Source organism: Monodelphis domestica, chromosome 7 (assembly GCF_027887165.1).
Source record: "Monodelphis domestica isolate mMonDom1 chromosome 7, mMonDom1.pri, whole genome shotgun sequence".
Classification (NCBI taxonomy): Eukaryota; Metazoa; Chordata; class Mammalia; order Didelphimorphia; family Didelphidae; genus Monodelphis; species Monodelphis domestica.
The window spans coordinates 28,981,366-28,996,404 of NC_077233.1; the positions used below are offsets into that span (position 1 = coordinate 28,981,366).

A 15,039-nucleotide genomic window follows, 5' to 3' on the forward strand; every position below is an offset into this window, starting at 1 on the left:
CAAAGACAATGTTTTAATATTTCAAAATGGACCCAGGGCCGGGGTGTTCCTCTCCTCGTTTGCACTTCCTCGGACATCCACATTATTTTGGACGTCCGTGGGATTCAGCTGAGCTCTCTGTAAACAGCGCCCGTCAGTTAGTTGCCACTGCCTTGGAAGCATGAGAATGCAAAGCCTTGGTTTCGTATGGATCCAATCAAAACAGTGACTGTTTTCTTTCTTCATTTCTCAGCAACCAAGAAGGGGATTTTTCATCAGAAATCAGAACAGCCATCTAAGCGGACATTCTTTTGCATGGAGTCACTGGACAAGAAGTCAGCTTGGGGGCCTGGGTGAATCGGCTTGTTGTGGGCTCTCAGAAGACCTCTCCGCCGGCCCTTGGGCAGTGAGAGGCTACCAGGGAGGACGGCGGAGAAGAGCCCTCAAACAGACCTTCTGACTAGAGTCCCAGCTCCACTTCCCATGGCCAGGAGAAAAGAAGGCAGGAATAATGACGATCCGTAGCTAACTCGGTCCTCACATGGATCAACACTGTTTTCTGTCTTCTTCTTCCTCTGGTCCTCTTAAAAAAAAACTACTAAGTCAGGGTGGCTGATCTATTGTCAAAGCGGGCAACGAGGAGTCTGGACACATCCCCCAGAAGAGAGGCTTTAAAAGAATAAAGAGCCGCCTCAGACACTTCCCAGATGTGTGACCCCGGGCAAGTCACTTAACCTCCATTGCCTAGCCCTTACCACTCTTCTGCCTTGGAACCAATACCTACTATTGATTCTAAGAATGAAGGTGAGGCTTTAAAGAAAAAAAAGTATAAAGAGTCACTGCTGTCTGGTTGGGCTCCCTCCTGCTCTGTTCTCTCACTGTCTCACAGGGTTTAAATACCTTTAACTAGCTGGAAAATGGATTCATTTGGTGACTGACTTCAAAACTTCCTTATAATGTGATCTTCAGGCCCATATAGGCCTGGTATTTTTGTTTTGTATTTCTATTGTGTTTTTATTTATTTCGTTAACTATTTCCCAAATACTTGGGGGGTGGGACACTGAGAAGACTTAAAAATCAGGCCAGATTTCTTTTTCAAACCAAAGAAGATAGTCGAAAGGATAACCAAAAGTCTAAGTCTAATGGATCAGAACTTTAAAAAAGCTTTTGCATCACACTGTGCTCTCCTCAGCCAGACTGGACTGCCATGGGTAGAACCTGGTCCCCCAAAAAAGCATCTCCATGGATCCAAGCAGCAGAGCTGGCAGCTGACCAGCCCCACATCCCACGTTCCCCACCCTGTAAGGGGTAGAGCTTAACTGCCCTTTCCCAAGTGGTCAAGAAGGAGATCCCAGGCAGAGCATAAATAAATCGTGCCACCATCCTGAAGAGTCTTCAACTACTCATCTGGGGAGAGAACTATTTTTAATTCTACGATTTACAGGAATAGGCTTCCAGTCTGGGAAAATAAATATTAATACTAACAAGAATGAATAAAAAGGAGGCAAAAATGAAGTCCTCGCCGACTACAATTTGGCTGTTTTTAGTGGCCTGGTTCTTTCGTAGGTGACTGCTCTTCCATGCTGATCCCTCGCTTTTCCTGCCTTCTAGCTAGAAGAGGCGGACGTGACCTGGGAAGAGTTGGCCAACTCATGTTGGCCGGTGGGGCCTTGGACAAGACATGCTCCAATACAAGAAGGGGAGGCAAAGGGGAAATGAGACCAAGAGGGAAGGTGCCAGTCATCGGTGGGGCCCTTGGACAAGACATGCCCCAATACAAGAAGGGGAGGCAAAGGGGAAATGAGACCAAGAGGGAAGGTGCCAGTCATCAAACCAAGATGGGATGAAAGGTAAGATGGTGGAGCCTGTTAAGTTGGAGCCAGAAGCCCCCAGGAAGGAGAAGGATGCTGGGTGACGACAAGCACCAAATCTGTCCTTCCTATCCCAGCAAAGAGGCGCTGCCTTGAAATGTCTACCCTCCAGCGACTCCCAATACTGCGCTGGCCAGAATTGTACATTTTCCTGATTCCAACTTGAAGTGTGTTTCCAATCATCGCTTGTGGAAATTTACCCAGAGAATGACTAAGCGGCCAGTGCAACCTGCCTGCAAATAAATGGGGGGGTGGAACAAGTAAGTAGAATTTGTGGCTAAATCCCCACCAGAAGGCTGGTTTCAGGCCAGAGTCCACTCTGAGCTAGGGAAATGCAGGATCTGATTGGAATCCTAGACAAGGGAGCCAGGACTAGGGTCCAGAATCAGGGCAAAACAAGGCTGGTGGCTTCTACTGCTAAAGAGGTCCAGATTGGGAAGACGACGTTTGGGTCTATTATCCTAACTATAGCTTTAAAGTTGGGGTCCCAACTCAACTACTGAACTGATAAAGGATCCCAAAAGGAAATCACCTTCAAACTTCAATAACTGGGGACCACAGACATAGACTAGACGGGTCCTTGCAGGTCATCGAGATGACTCCAAGTGGACCTCTTACATAAATGACTTGACTGATAAGAACAATGGATTTTCATTCCATCTCCAATTATTATAGATTTCTCTAAAACACAGATTATTAACTTATGTGTGATGGACTCCTTTGTGTGGTGAAGCCTACAGCAGTCCCATTATTATCTTGGAATAATGTTTTTAAAGACATGAAATCAAAAACACAGGAATTCAAGGGATCCAATAATACTGAAATACACTTAATTTTGAATTTTCGTATTACTATCTGTCTCTCTCTCCTTCCACCTAGCCCCAACAAGTCCAATCCCTCCTACCAGGACACACACACAGACACTCGCACAGAGCACTCCAAATCACTTACAGCTCTTGAAGATTCTTCATCTTGGCAAAAGCATCAAATTGGATCGACCTTATTGCATTTTCTCCCAGGTTCCTGAAAAAAGACAAGCAAAAGGCAGACCCTGAATTAGCCCACAGAAAGAGCAACTATTTTCTTTGCACAAACCAACATCATCTTAAAACTGGGGGGAAGAGTGATCCCACAGAGGTGCCTAATAAATTCTGGGTGAATTCCAATGAATCGGTCATAAAAAGAGCCTTGATTCATCCATAGGTCCCTTCGGGAGCTAGTTCCTTTATCACCTGCAAAGTATCTTTTGTGTGCCAGGCACTGTGCAGAGACAAAAACTTAAACCAGTCCCTGCCCTTAAAGAGCTTGTGTTCCATTGGAAAAGAAAGGCTTATTCAAGCCACTATTAGCTAAGAGTTCCCAGAGCAACTCCTGAACTAGACTTGGTAAGTGGGAAAAAAATATATATCTGTGGTTGGGAAGCCACTGCTAACGGGCAGAGAATAACGTCTCTGCTTTGCCCTAATCTCTGGGGGGCAGGAGGAGAATGGGTCCTGGATAACTGGACCAAGGGAGAATGTTTAGGCTTCTTTTTCCTGTAAAGCTGTAGGTTCTAGTACCAGACATTAGGGAGAGCTGGAAATAAAAGAGGTGCCCAGGGAGAGGCCCCATGTGATCCTGAAACTAGGAAGAGGGATGGGTAGGAGGGAAGATTCTATACTCCAATAGCAACGCCATTGAGAACACCCTAATTTGCCATATGTTCTCAAGCTCCCTTCCTGGCACCCACCAAATAAAGGGCAAAGTTGAAGCTGACTTATAATGAGAAGGAAGCAGCTGGCCTCTCCCAACAGCCCAGCTTCTCAGTTTACAAAGTCACTATGAAATTGCTAGCAGACTTCTCAGGCAGCCCTGCTTGGCAAGCCCCTCAACCCAGCAAGGAATGGCGGGTACTCACAGGTGCTCGAGGCCCTCCAGTCCTGAGAACGCTCTCTTGGCCACAGATTTGATCTTGTTTCCAAACAGAGTCCTATAGTTTCCAAACAGACAGTACCCAGATGAACAAAAGGAAACACACTCTCCATAAAAAAAAAAAATCAGTTGGAGGTTGGAGGTGGAACGGGAGATGGGAAAACCATAAAAGCTGAGAGACGCGAGATCTGATCCCAGGGTGGGAACCCAACCTGGGATCAAGGAGCTGACATACACAGAACACACCCCCAGCCCCGAAAAGAGGTTCTTTTATCTTTCATGAGACTTTACTAGTGACTAGTGCAAAAAATTGCAGCCATCATCCCATCCCAAAAAGCTAGCTGCCCCATGAGGCGGAAATTATCCTGTAAGCTTAGTCTTGGTCATCTCCAAGGATCCCCCCATAGACAGAGAGCCAAGGGCAGTGGAGGAAATGTTAACGTTCCAAGTAACCTTCCATCACTTCTGGCCTCTTCTCTGCTAGTGGGAAGAGGAAAACTACAGCCTCCTAGCTTGCCTCACAAATAGGGCCAATGATGAATGCCCTTAGGAGAGAAAAGGAAGACTCGGGGCTTGCTTTAAGGGAAGGAGGGAAAAGCAGTAGCCTAGAAAAGGCAAAGAAACCTGGTTCAAGGGAGGTAGTAGGGTGGAATGGCTACTTAGAAGAGATTAAGGGATTCCTTAAGATTCTTAAGTCCTTAAGAGATCCTTCAGAAGAAAGAAGCAGGACCCAAAGGAAGAAGCCACCAAGAGGCAGGTCTGACCTAAAACAACTGGCCTTCACTGAAGGTCTTCAAGCAAAGATCTCATGTGGATATGCTGATGAAAGTTTTCTTTTTCAGTAAGGATTTTGACTTTGAAGAATCTGAGATCCCTTCTGATGATCTGTCTTTTAGTGAAATTCAGTCTCAAACCAACTGGAATACAGAACTGGCTTGATATTGGAAGTGTCTACTGATTGTGGCCTATTTGAGGTACCCCAAGAATTTTAAGTTACAGTCCTATGGAATTCTCAGAATGATATGGTTCCTCCTCAAGGGAACACAGCAACTCAGAAGACTAAGCTAGCCCAAGGTAGGGAGCTACAATGGCATATATATCCAACATGGCGGCCCCAGAGTACTCCTAAATCATCCATCTTTGCTTTCCCCCACACAAACCCTCACTTTATGTCTTAGAATCAATACTGTATATTGGTTCCAAGGCAGAAGAGTGCTATGGGCAAAGCAGTGGGGGATTAAGTGTTTTGCCCAGGCTCATACAGCTAAGAAGTATTAGAGGACAAATTTTAACCCAGGACCTCCTATCTCTAAGTTTGGCTCTTGATCCATGAGCCACCTTGCTGCCTCCTATCAGCCATCTTTCTTGAGAAATGGAGGCAGGAAGAGAGGAGAAATAATGTTTACAAGATGGCTATTTTTGGTTTCTTCACTTCGAAGATGCCTAAAGGACACATCCAAGTCTTAACTTTCAGCCAAGAATTTTCTTGTGGGAGACCAATGAAGAGGAAAAAACCTACTACATTTATCCTGACAATTTTGCCAGAAAATATTAATAGTGTACATGTAGATAGTGTCTTTTGACTTCAGAAATGCACTTTCCACCAGAAGCATTACAACCCCCCATTTTACAGATGAGAGGCTCAGGGAAGAAGTGGTTTACCCACTGTCGTATGACCAGCAAATGGAAGAACTGGACCTTGAACCCACCTGACTTCTGACTTAGTTTTGAAGTTATTTCCCTTATATGCCACAGCTGTGCTCATTATCCTCCCCTAAATGCTTAAAAATTAGCTCCTGGGGGACAGTGAAGACAGGTCATCTAATTTCACCAGGATGAAGCTGTTCTTGACTTCATTCACTTAAATGTTCCTTCCAGTGACTTATTTTAAGGGACAGATTTTTCTCATTGATGGCGACAACAATTAAACTGTTCAAGGCTTGCCTCAGATGCCTACTAGCCAAGTGAACCTAAGCAAGTCACTTAAATCCTTGGCAGCTATGCTGGGGTTGATGCAATTAGAGGTTCAGATCCCCCCTTCTGCAGTTGGTGAATTAATCAGGGCTTTGTTTCTCCCTGACTTTGCATGGTACTAAGTATTAACATCGCCACCAGCAAGTATACAGAAAAAGGAAACACCAATTTAACTATCAGTCAGTGGGTTCTCCTTTGGGTCCACAATACCAGTTAAAGGCTGGATGGGCAAGAAAGCTGAAACCCCAGGCCAGGCCATGACGTGCCATTCTGTGGGTTTCGGCTGTCCACACTCTTCTCTGTTCCATTCATGATGGATAACCAAGGCTTTGGCTAGATCTGATGGTCACTCAAGGGCTTCCAAGCTACTCCAAGATATCTCAGAGAGAAGAGTATTGGTCTGCCCTTACAACTGAGGCAAGAGTTATCCAAGCAAGCCATCAGCCCCAACGTAACATGACTTAGACATACTACACAAAAAGCAGCTCTGATTTCCCATCTAGCAAATACTCCCACCCTCCTTCAAAATGGAAACCAAAAACCCAAGCCCAACAACAGGACTTGCATAGTCGCCAGGTCCCCTAAGCCTCACTTTTCACTAAATCAATCTGGGTCAATTATTGAGTAGATTAAATACTGGATCTTTAGGCTCTCCTTCCTCTGAGAGGCTAGTCTGCACCCAGCATCCCCCAGAGAAAAAACTGTGCTCTCTCTTCCCCTATGTGGGTGCTGACCAGGAAGTCTAAACCCACTCCCTCCTCTGGGGAAAAATATCTGGGCATTTCTACTGAGATGGCACTGAAAAACACTGATTCTTCATCTAATTCTGGACTCCTCTTCTTCCTCTTCTCCCTGATCCCTACCATCTGGAACTCAATATTCCTCCCCTTTCTGGAGTAACAGTGGAAGGCAGAATTCAGGGCAAGTACTCATCCTTCCCCATTGGTATACAAGTGACTAATCTAAGGAGAGCCTGTGATCAGTTATTTTGGGGTCTAGGACGTTCTCCTCACATAATGGGCATTTCTACGGCAGGATACAAGCCAAGAGCAGGTGTTCAAAAAGCATCTGGCCCTGGGACACACAAGCATTACTGGCCAGTTCTGCCAGGTTCTGTGGGCACGATGGACAGGAGAGGAGGAAGGAAAGCTCTCCAGTAGCACGAGCTTCTTCTCCTGGTGGGGACGTTCCAGCCGAATTATTAGAATGATCTAAAATGACCACATACAATAGCTGGAACAGTCAGGGAGGAGATTTTTTCTTTTTCTATTGGGTCTTTACTCGGACCTTTTATGGCATGGTAGTCCTCACTTTCCTTTCTGGGAAGATATTTGAATGGAGGCCTGCCCTGTTGTGTCTTGGGAAGAACTCAGGGTCCTTCTATAAAGTCAGTGAGGTCTGGCAAGAGGGAACCTCTGGCTTCCTCGGATGTTCACGGTCTCCAAACCAGAGGAGTAACTTTTATGCTACTATCCTGTGGAAGGGACTAAAACGTTCCCAAGCTTTTCAGGGCTTAGTAGTATGAACAAAGACACCAGGGCTGTTTGGGAATATAATTTGCTGTTCTTTTTTATGGGGGAGAATTTTAGGGACATTATTAGGGAGATAGCAGGGGCAGAAAATGAGTTTAAAAGAACAAGAGAAGGCAGCGATATTAGCTTTGGGATTTAGAGGCAGACAGGGGGAACGGAAAGAAAAGAGCTCTAGGATTAAAGACAGGAAGACCTGAAATCAAATTTAGCCTCAGTTCTGTGACCCCAGATCCAACAGGGTCTTCTCTTCTGTAAACTGGGGATAAGAATAGCATCTACTTCCCAGGGTTACAACAATTTAGGCTTTTCAGGGTGCTTTCTAAAGCATCATCTCAGGCAGGCCTACGACACCCTATAAAAGAGGAGAGGATGATCCTCATTTTTCCAAATGAGGAAATGATATTGCAGCCTTAGGTAGACCCACTTCACTGAACCCAAAAGCAAAGGCAGAGGAAAAAACTCTAGAAATAAAAATATATTTTGTAATATTATTGCATGTATTGTGTATGTGTGTGTGTGTGTATTGCATGACGTGAAAAGAAATGGAAAGAATAAATAAACCTGATAATCTCATGCTAAAGCAAATCCAAGTGAACTGCAGCTTCAAGCAATTCATGTTAAGAGTCTGGAATTATCTAGAGTTTTAAAAAGGAATTCATTTCAATTCAACAATGAGTGACAGTAATTTACTGAACAAAGGGACTGACTCAGTAATTAATTCAGAGAACCACAAAAGCTGAAGAGGACTGAAAGGTCGTTTAGATCATCCAATAGTTACCTCTGCAACGTGGCCAACCAGAAGTCACCCATCCTTGGGAGGACCAAAGAGCTGCACAGGAGGCAGCCCATGGCACTTTGGGATAGTTCTAATTCTTAGAAAATCTGTCCCTATATCAAGGCTAAATTTGCCTCTTTGCCCTCCTCCTCATATTACTTCTAATTTGTAGAAATAATGTGTGGCCAGGAAAGAGCACTCAAACTGGCCTTCCTGAAGCTTTCAAAATCATGACTAAATTCTCAGTTGGATTCCACACTAAGTGGAATGATGCTTGGGATGTCACCTTCCAAAACCGGTGATAAGGAGTCAATACACCCCATTTCCCAGGCCTTGGTCACCCTCTGTTGCCAGGACAGATAATAAACGACACAGAGTTAGAGAAAGAAAGAAAGAAAGGTGGAACCAAGATGAAGCGAGGGGTGCCAGCCCCCAATTATCTCTAGACAGAAAACCAAGATTTAATATTCCACCCCCAGCTCCTTACACCCATACAGGCCAAGGTCCCTAAGCAGTGAGGCAGGAGCCACAAGAAATCCCCTGAAGAAGTTTGGGGACAACTTTCTCAAGCCTAAAAACAGCCACTTTGGGTCTAACAACCCCAAGAATTCAGGTGTAGAGAATGCATAATAACTCCATCACCACGAGGTCTCCCAGGCTCCTCTTAAAGCCCACTAGGGAAGGCAGCAGATGCAGCCCTCTTTCTCCTTTCGTCTCTCCCCCACAAAAGAAGATCTATGTCGGGGGGCCTGCCATTCTCGGGCCGAGCCCAGAACAAAGGCGGATTCCAGGGGAGTGGAGGGAACTTCTCCACAGATGAGGGGATCGCCAGGACTTCAAACGCTGAGATACTCACAGTTTGTTCAGGCTGTCTAGTCCCGTAAATGCCCCATTGGTGTCCTCTATTGTGCCAGAAATCTCGTTATGGTTCAGATCCCTGCAGAGAAGACAAAAGAAAGCTCACAATCAATTTCTCAGTCCTGAAGCTCTTGTTCCCAAAGGGCAGAAAAGGGATTGGGAAGGGGCTGGAAGAGCGTCTCCCCTCTGGGAGTCCTCCAACACATACTGAGCGAATGTGACTAGAGAGCAAAAAGCCCCCCAGATCCCTTCCAGCTCTCCACCGTCTCTGGAATCTATGAAGTATGATGCAGGGATGCAGCCCCGGAGTCTATGTGTGCAAATGTCCATCTTCCCTGGAGAGTTTGGGGACACCCTGTACCCTGGGATACTAGAACTAGGTTCTGCCCGACTTGAAGTCCAGTTTCAGTGACTCAGGATACACACTTTCGCAAATTAAACAATTTTATTCCTTCTCCAAACTAGAATCCTGCTGTCTGCTTCCACGATGGTTTCAAAGAATTTACAAAAGAAGGCAGATATCTAAGGAACATTGTGCACCAGACAAGATTTGTTTATGTTCAAGAAACCCCACTGACCATGCCTGGGAAAAATGGCGGCTCGGGCACACAGCAGGGTTCAAATCCCAGTCCATTACTGGTGAAACTGGTTCCTCGGTTTCCCTATTTGCAAATCTAGGTGGAACTGCCTCCTCCAGCTCTAAATCCCCCAACCCTTCTCCCTCTCCTTCTCCCCCTTTCTCTCAGCTCAGGGGCACACAACAGGGTTCAAATCCTAGTCTACTACTGCTGAGTTCCCTCTCTGGATCCTCAGTTTCCCTATTTGCAAATCTAGGTTGAACGGACTTCTTCAGCTCTAAATCCAAGTCTTCTCATTCTCATTTTCATTCTCTCTCTCTCATCCCTTTTTCTAATCCTGACCAAGAGAAGCCCCTTTCCCACGGCCCCCCTGTACTCTATCTTCATTCATGTTGAGGGAGTCCCCAGTCACTTGGTCTGAAGCATAAGAGTCTGGAGCCAGCCAAGACATCCCAACAGTGGCTCTCTCCGGAGGCCCCAAGAAAAGCAGCTTTGGGGTGATCTTTGTCCTGCTAAGAGGAGCGGAGACATCTTGCCGCTGGGAAGGAAGAGCTCCTTTTAGTCACTGGCACCCCCTATTCTCTCCTTCTGAAAAGCCAGCTCTCCCAACCAACCCTGTCTTTGTGCTCTGCTCTTCAGCACCCCCAGCTCGGCTGCCAATTTCCTATTTTTTCTGGCCTGCTGAGCCTGAATGTGGCAGCCTTGCTAATCACCTCCCTGTATTGCAGGGGGTCCCAAGCCTGACCTCTCTGTGAAAAGTTCAGCATTTCAACAGTTTCACCCTCACCAAAGGCTCCCCCCACAATAGGCCATAATTAAAGCAGGCTCTGGGTTTTTTTCACCAGGTGCCAGACCAATAGGGCTGGAGTAGACAGAAGGGGGGCTCCCTGCCCTCCCCCACACACTGACTCTGTGCTGGCACTCACTGGGGGCGCCAAGGCTCAAGCAAAGGGACAGCAAACTCCATGGCCCAGTTTCTTTGGGACTCTCCAAGGGCTCCCCCTGGCAGCTGCCTGGGAGGGTCGTAGCGCCTGAAAGACTCTGGGAAGGGCCCCAAAAAAGCTCCCCAGCCACTTCCCCCACACTCAACACAATGGAAAGGAGAAAACCAGCATCGCTGAGCCCAGGAACCCAGGAAGGAGATGTCGTCCCCGCTCTCCTTTCATTTGTCCACTATTAATGAGGGAGGCCACCCCCACCGCCACCCGGGCCAATTCCCCATAAACAGGCATCCACTTTGAACGGTGGTTTCCCACCAATTCACAACACAGAACTCCTCCGGAGAGGTCAGGAAAAGATCGCCACAAAACAGTCCCAGGACACTGTGGACTGAATGGAAATTCCCCAGGTCTTAGAAACCAAATGACAACAGGGAGAGACGTGGGGGCAAGAAGACTGGTAGAGAAGGGACCAAAGCGCCCCCCTTCCCTCTGGGCCAGCTCATACAGCTGATGGAAGGGATCCATGGCCTGAACCTGTACCTGTAAGGCATCCCTCACCACTGCCCAAATGCCAGTGCCCACTACCAGGCCAAAGACTCTGGGAATGAAGATCCACTTTCAAGAGCGATCAGCAGGACTAACGGGACTCCTGGGGAAGTGTCAAACATTTCTGGCTGCCTACAAAGTGAAGGACTTTTATAAAGTTCATCCAAGCCCTGGGTTGGGAACACATCTGACCTATCAAGCAAGCAAACTACATTTAGTAAGTGGCTCTGATGTCCTAGAGACTCTGGAGATGAAGAAAAAAAGGAAATAATTCCTGGTTTTGAGCTAAACTTTCATCTACTATGTGCCAGGCTTTGAGATTTCTTTTTTTAATTCTTATTTTTTAATTAATTAATTTATTTAGTCATTTTAGAATATTATTCCTTGGTTACAAGAATCCTATTCTGTCATTGAGATTTTTTAAGAGGGTTAGGGGAATCGTCCCTGCCCTCCAGTAGCTTATCAAAGAAAACCAAATAAATGGGATAGTAGAAATGAAGAGTAAATCCACATAATTAGGGGAGCAAAGGAGGTACTAGCCACTGGGAAAAGCAAGAAAGGCTTCACATAAAAACCTTGACCAAAGCTTCTAAGGAGGCTAAGGAGAAGTCTAAGACAGGGGCATAAACACTGAGGAAGCCGACCCATCCAAGTGATAGTTGTTGTGGCCCCTTGAGCCAAGAGCACTTCATTGACAGAGACAACCCAAATGTTCAAAACACTTACAAGACTCGCAGGTTTTTAAGTCCCTTGAAGGCGCCTTCTGCAATGTGGTTGATGGAATTGTGGCTAAGACGTAAGATTTGTAAGCTGCTGAGGTCAGCCAGGCTCTCTTCGTCAAGCCGGGTGAGGTTGTTGAAGGACAGAATTCTGAGAAAACAAGATGGCGGGGGAGACAACCAAAGCAGATCAGACCAGGCTCCTCTCCACCACCCCTCACACGATCTCCCAGACCCTCACGAGGAACGTGCCTGCCATGTCCCCTCCACACCTCAAACCAATAGGACTACCAGGAAAGCAATGGGCTGAGGCAGGCTTTGAGATGCGACTGGCATTTTGCTAAAGCCTCCAAGTTCATGGAAGGCACAGAATGGAATTTTCCTCTTGCTCGGTTAGGTACTGTTAAGTGAATGCAAGTGACTTATGAGATAAGGAGACCTCCATCAAGTATAATAGTGGCTGCCTGTTTTTGTTCTGCTCAGCAATGGTGGCTGCTGAACTGTGAGCCAAAGAATGAATCACTTTACCACTCCATCCCTGGGCTTCCTCCACTCAACCAACCTTGTTCTATGCGTGGTATAGGGATGCCTGCCTACGTCCCTGCTGCCCTCCCTCACAAGGTACCCGTGATAGACCAAAGAGGTCAGGAGAGCTGACTGCATGGAAGGATCTGCTGTTACTATTCAGTGGTCCCAAGTGGCTTTTCAACTTAGGGGTGGTCAAGCCAAGCCAAAGAGTATGAAGAGCCTTCTCCGTGCCAGGCACTGAGCAAAGCACTGGGGACACCAAATGAGATAAAGAGGCAGGCTTTCTCTTTGGGAACTCAGGCTAGTAAGGGAGAGAACCCCTCTCTACAGACCAGGATGAACTGCAGATCATCCACACAAAGGGGGACCAAAGACAGAGATACCACTCATGGGACTGGCCTCCCATGGTATTGCTTTGAAGCTGACCAGACTCAAGTCACTCTGAAGCAGTCAGCAGAGGGCACCCATGTTCCCCCACAGCGATTCCCTGGGGAACCACCTCCCCAACCTCTACAAGGCACCTCACACCTGAGGGGAGGCCCACATATGTACCCGAGTCTCGGATAAGATACAGGAGCTGGGCAAGAGCATTTCTAAGGTCCCTTTCTAGATCTACCATCCTCGCGTATGCAGAGCACCTTCTGAAGAAAGGAAAAGCATTGTTCACACAGTATCGTCAGGATAAATCATCATCGATACAGTTGTTAACACTGATATCATTATTGTTACTATCACTACCGCCTTCTAGCTTCATTGTTAGTAACCACTAATATAGTTATAATGATAATAATTACACATGTTCATATTTTCATACAATTATACAATTTACTGGTTATAGTAATATGTTTTAATCTTATTATCATTATTATTGCTGACATCATTGTTAACTATCACTGCTTTTATCACCTTCATTATTAACAACTATTCCTGTCCTTATAACTATAACAATTAGATAGTCTAATATTTTCATGTCATTGAATTATATAATATACTGATTATGTTCATATAATTTTAATCTATTATTATTATTGCTGACATGATTCTTATTACTATTACTGCTCTTATCACTGTTAATAATGACTCACGGTTATAATAATTAGAAATATTATTATTTTAGTAATATAATTCTAACATAATTTACTGATCTTGTGTATATAATTTCAATCTATCATTAGTATTACTATTACTGCTCTTATCACTATTAATAATGAGTCATAGTTATAATAGTAATTAGAATAATTCTAACAATTTACTGATTCTGTTTGTATAATTTTAATCTATCATTACTATTACTGCTCTTATCATCACTATTAATAACGACTCATAGTTATAAGAATTAGATATATTAATGTTTTAGTAATATGATTCTAATATAATTTACTGATTTTGTTTGTATAATTTTAATCTATCATTATTACTATTACTGCTCTTATCATCACTATTTATAATGACTCATAGTTATAAGAATAATAATTAGATATATTAATATTTTAGTAATATGATTCTAACATAACTTACTGATTTTGTTCGTATAATTTTAATCTATCATTATTACTATTACTGCTCTTATCATCACTATTAATAACGACTCATAGTTATAAGAATAATTAGATATATTAATATTTTAGTAATATGATTCTAACATAACTTACTGATTTTGTTCGTATAATTTTAATCTATCATTATTACTATTACTGCTCTTATCATCACTATTAATAACGACTCATAGTTATAAGAATAATTAGATATATTAATATTTTAGTAATATGATTCTAACATAACTTACTGATTTTGTTCGTATAATTTTAATCTATCATTATTACTATTACTGCTCTTATCATCACTATTAATAACGACTCATAGTTATAAGAATAATTAGATATATTAATATTTTAGTAATATGATTCTAACATAACTTACTGATTTTGTTCGTATAATTTTAATCTATCATTATTACTATTACTGCTCTTATCATCACTATTAATAACAACTCATAGTTATAAGAATAATAATTAGATATATTAATATTTTAGTAATATGATTCTAACATAACTTACTGATTTTGTTTGTATATTTTTAATCTCATTATTATTTATGACATCATTCTTATTACTACTATTGCTGCTCTTATCAGCACCACTATTAATAACAACTCATAGTTATAAGAATAGTAATTAGATATATTAACATTTAAATAATGATTCTAACATAATTTACTGATTTTGTTTGTATAATTTTAATCTATGATTATTACTATTACTGCTCCTATCATCATCACTACTAATAATGACTCATAGTTATAAGAATAATTAGATATATTAATATTTTAGTAATATGATTCTAACAATTTACTGATTTTGTTTGTATAATTTTAATCTATCATTATTGCTGACACGATTCTTATTACTATTGCTGCTCTTATCATCACTCTTAATAACAACTAGTTGTAAGAATAGTAGACATATTCCTGTGTTAGTAATACGATTCTAACATAATTTACCGCCTACGTTCATATCATTTTCATCTCGTATCGCTATTATCGCCACTCTTGTTCTCATTAGACAAGCTCTTCCTATCTTGCCCAGGTCAGACTTGGCTGTCCCAATCCTGTCGCGGGTAAGAGCAGAAGCTTTGACAGTCCGAGTTCTGGAGGCTCACAAGGGAACAGAGTGAAGAGCTGGAAGGGACCCCAAAGGCAGAGGTTACTCCAAAGCCGCCACTTCACTACCAACAGATCTGATGGCAAAGGAGGGAAGGGACCGGCCGACAGCCACATGGATGAGGGGGCAGATCTGGGATGGTCACCGTGGCCGCCGATGCCCAGACC

The 15,039-nt window shown here is 43.8% G+C and overlaps 1 protein-coding gene across 1 annotated transcript in view; it reads right to left on the reverse strand.

Annotated features, from left to right (window-relative positions):
- The window catches only part of LRIG1 (leucine rich repeats and immunoglobulin like domains 1), a 140,480-nt gene that overhangs the window by 12,856 nt on the left and 112,585 nt on the right, over positions 1–15,039 (reverse strand). The window contains exons 8-11 of the mRNA XM_007500048.3: positions 11,692–11,835; positions 8,899–8,979; positions 3,748–3,819; positions 2,802–2,873 (exon numbers count right to left, since the gene is read on the reverse strand). Of these exons, the coding sequence (XP_007500110.2) occupies positions 2,802–2,873; positions 3,748–3,819; positions 8,899–8,979; positions 11,692–11,835 (369 nt within the window). The remainder of the gene's footprint in view (positions 1–2,801; positions 2,874–3,747; positions 3,820–8,898; positions 8,980–11,691; positions 11,836–15,039) is intronic.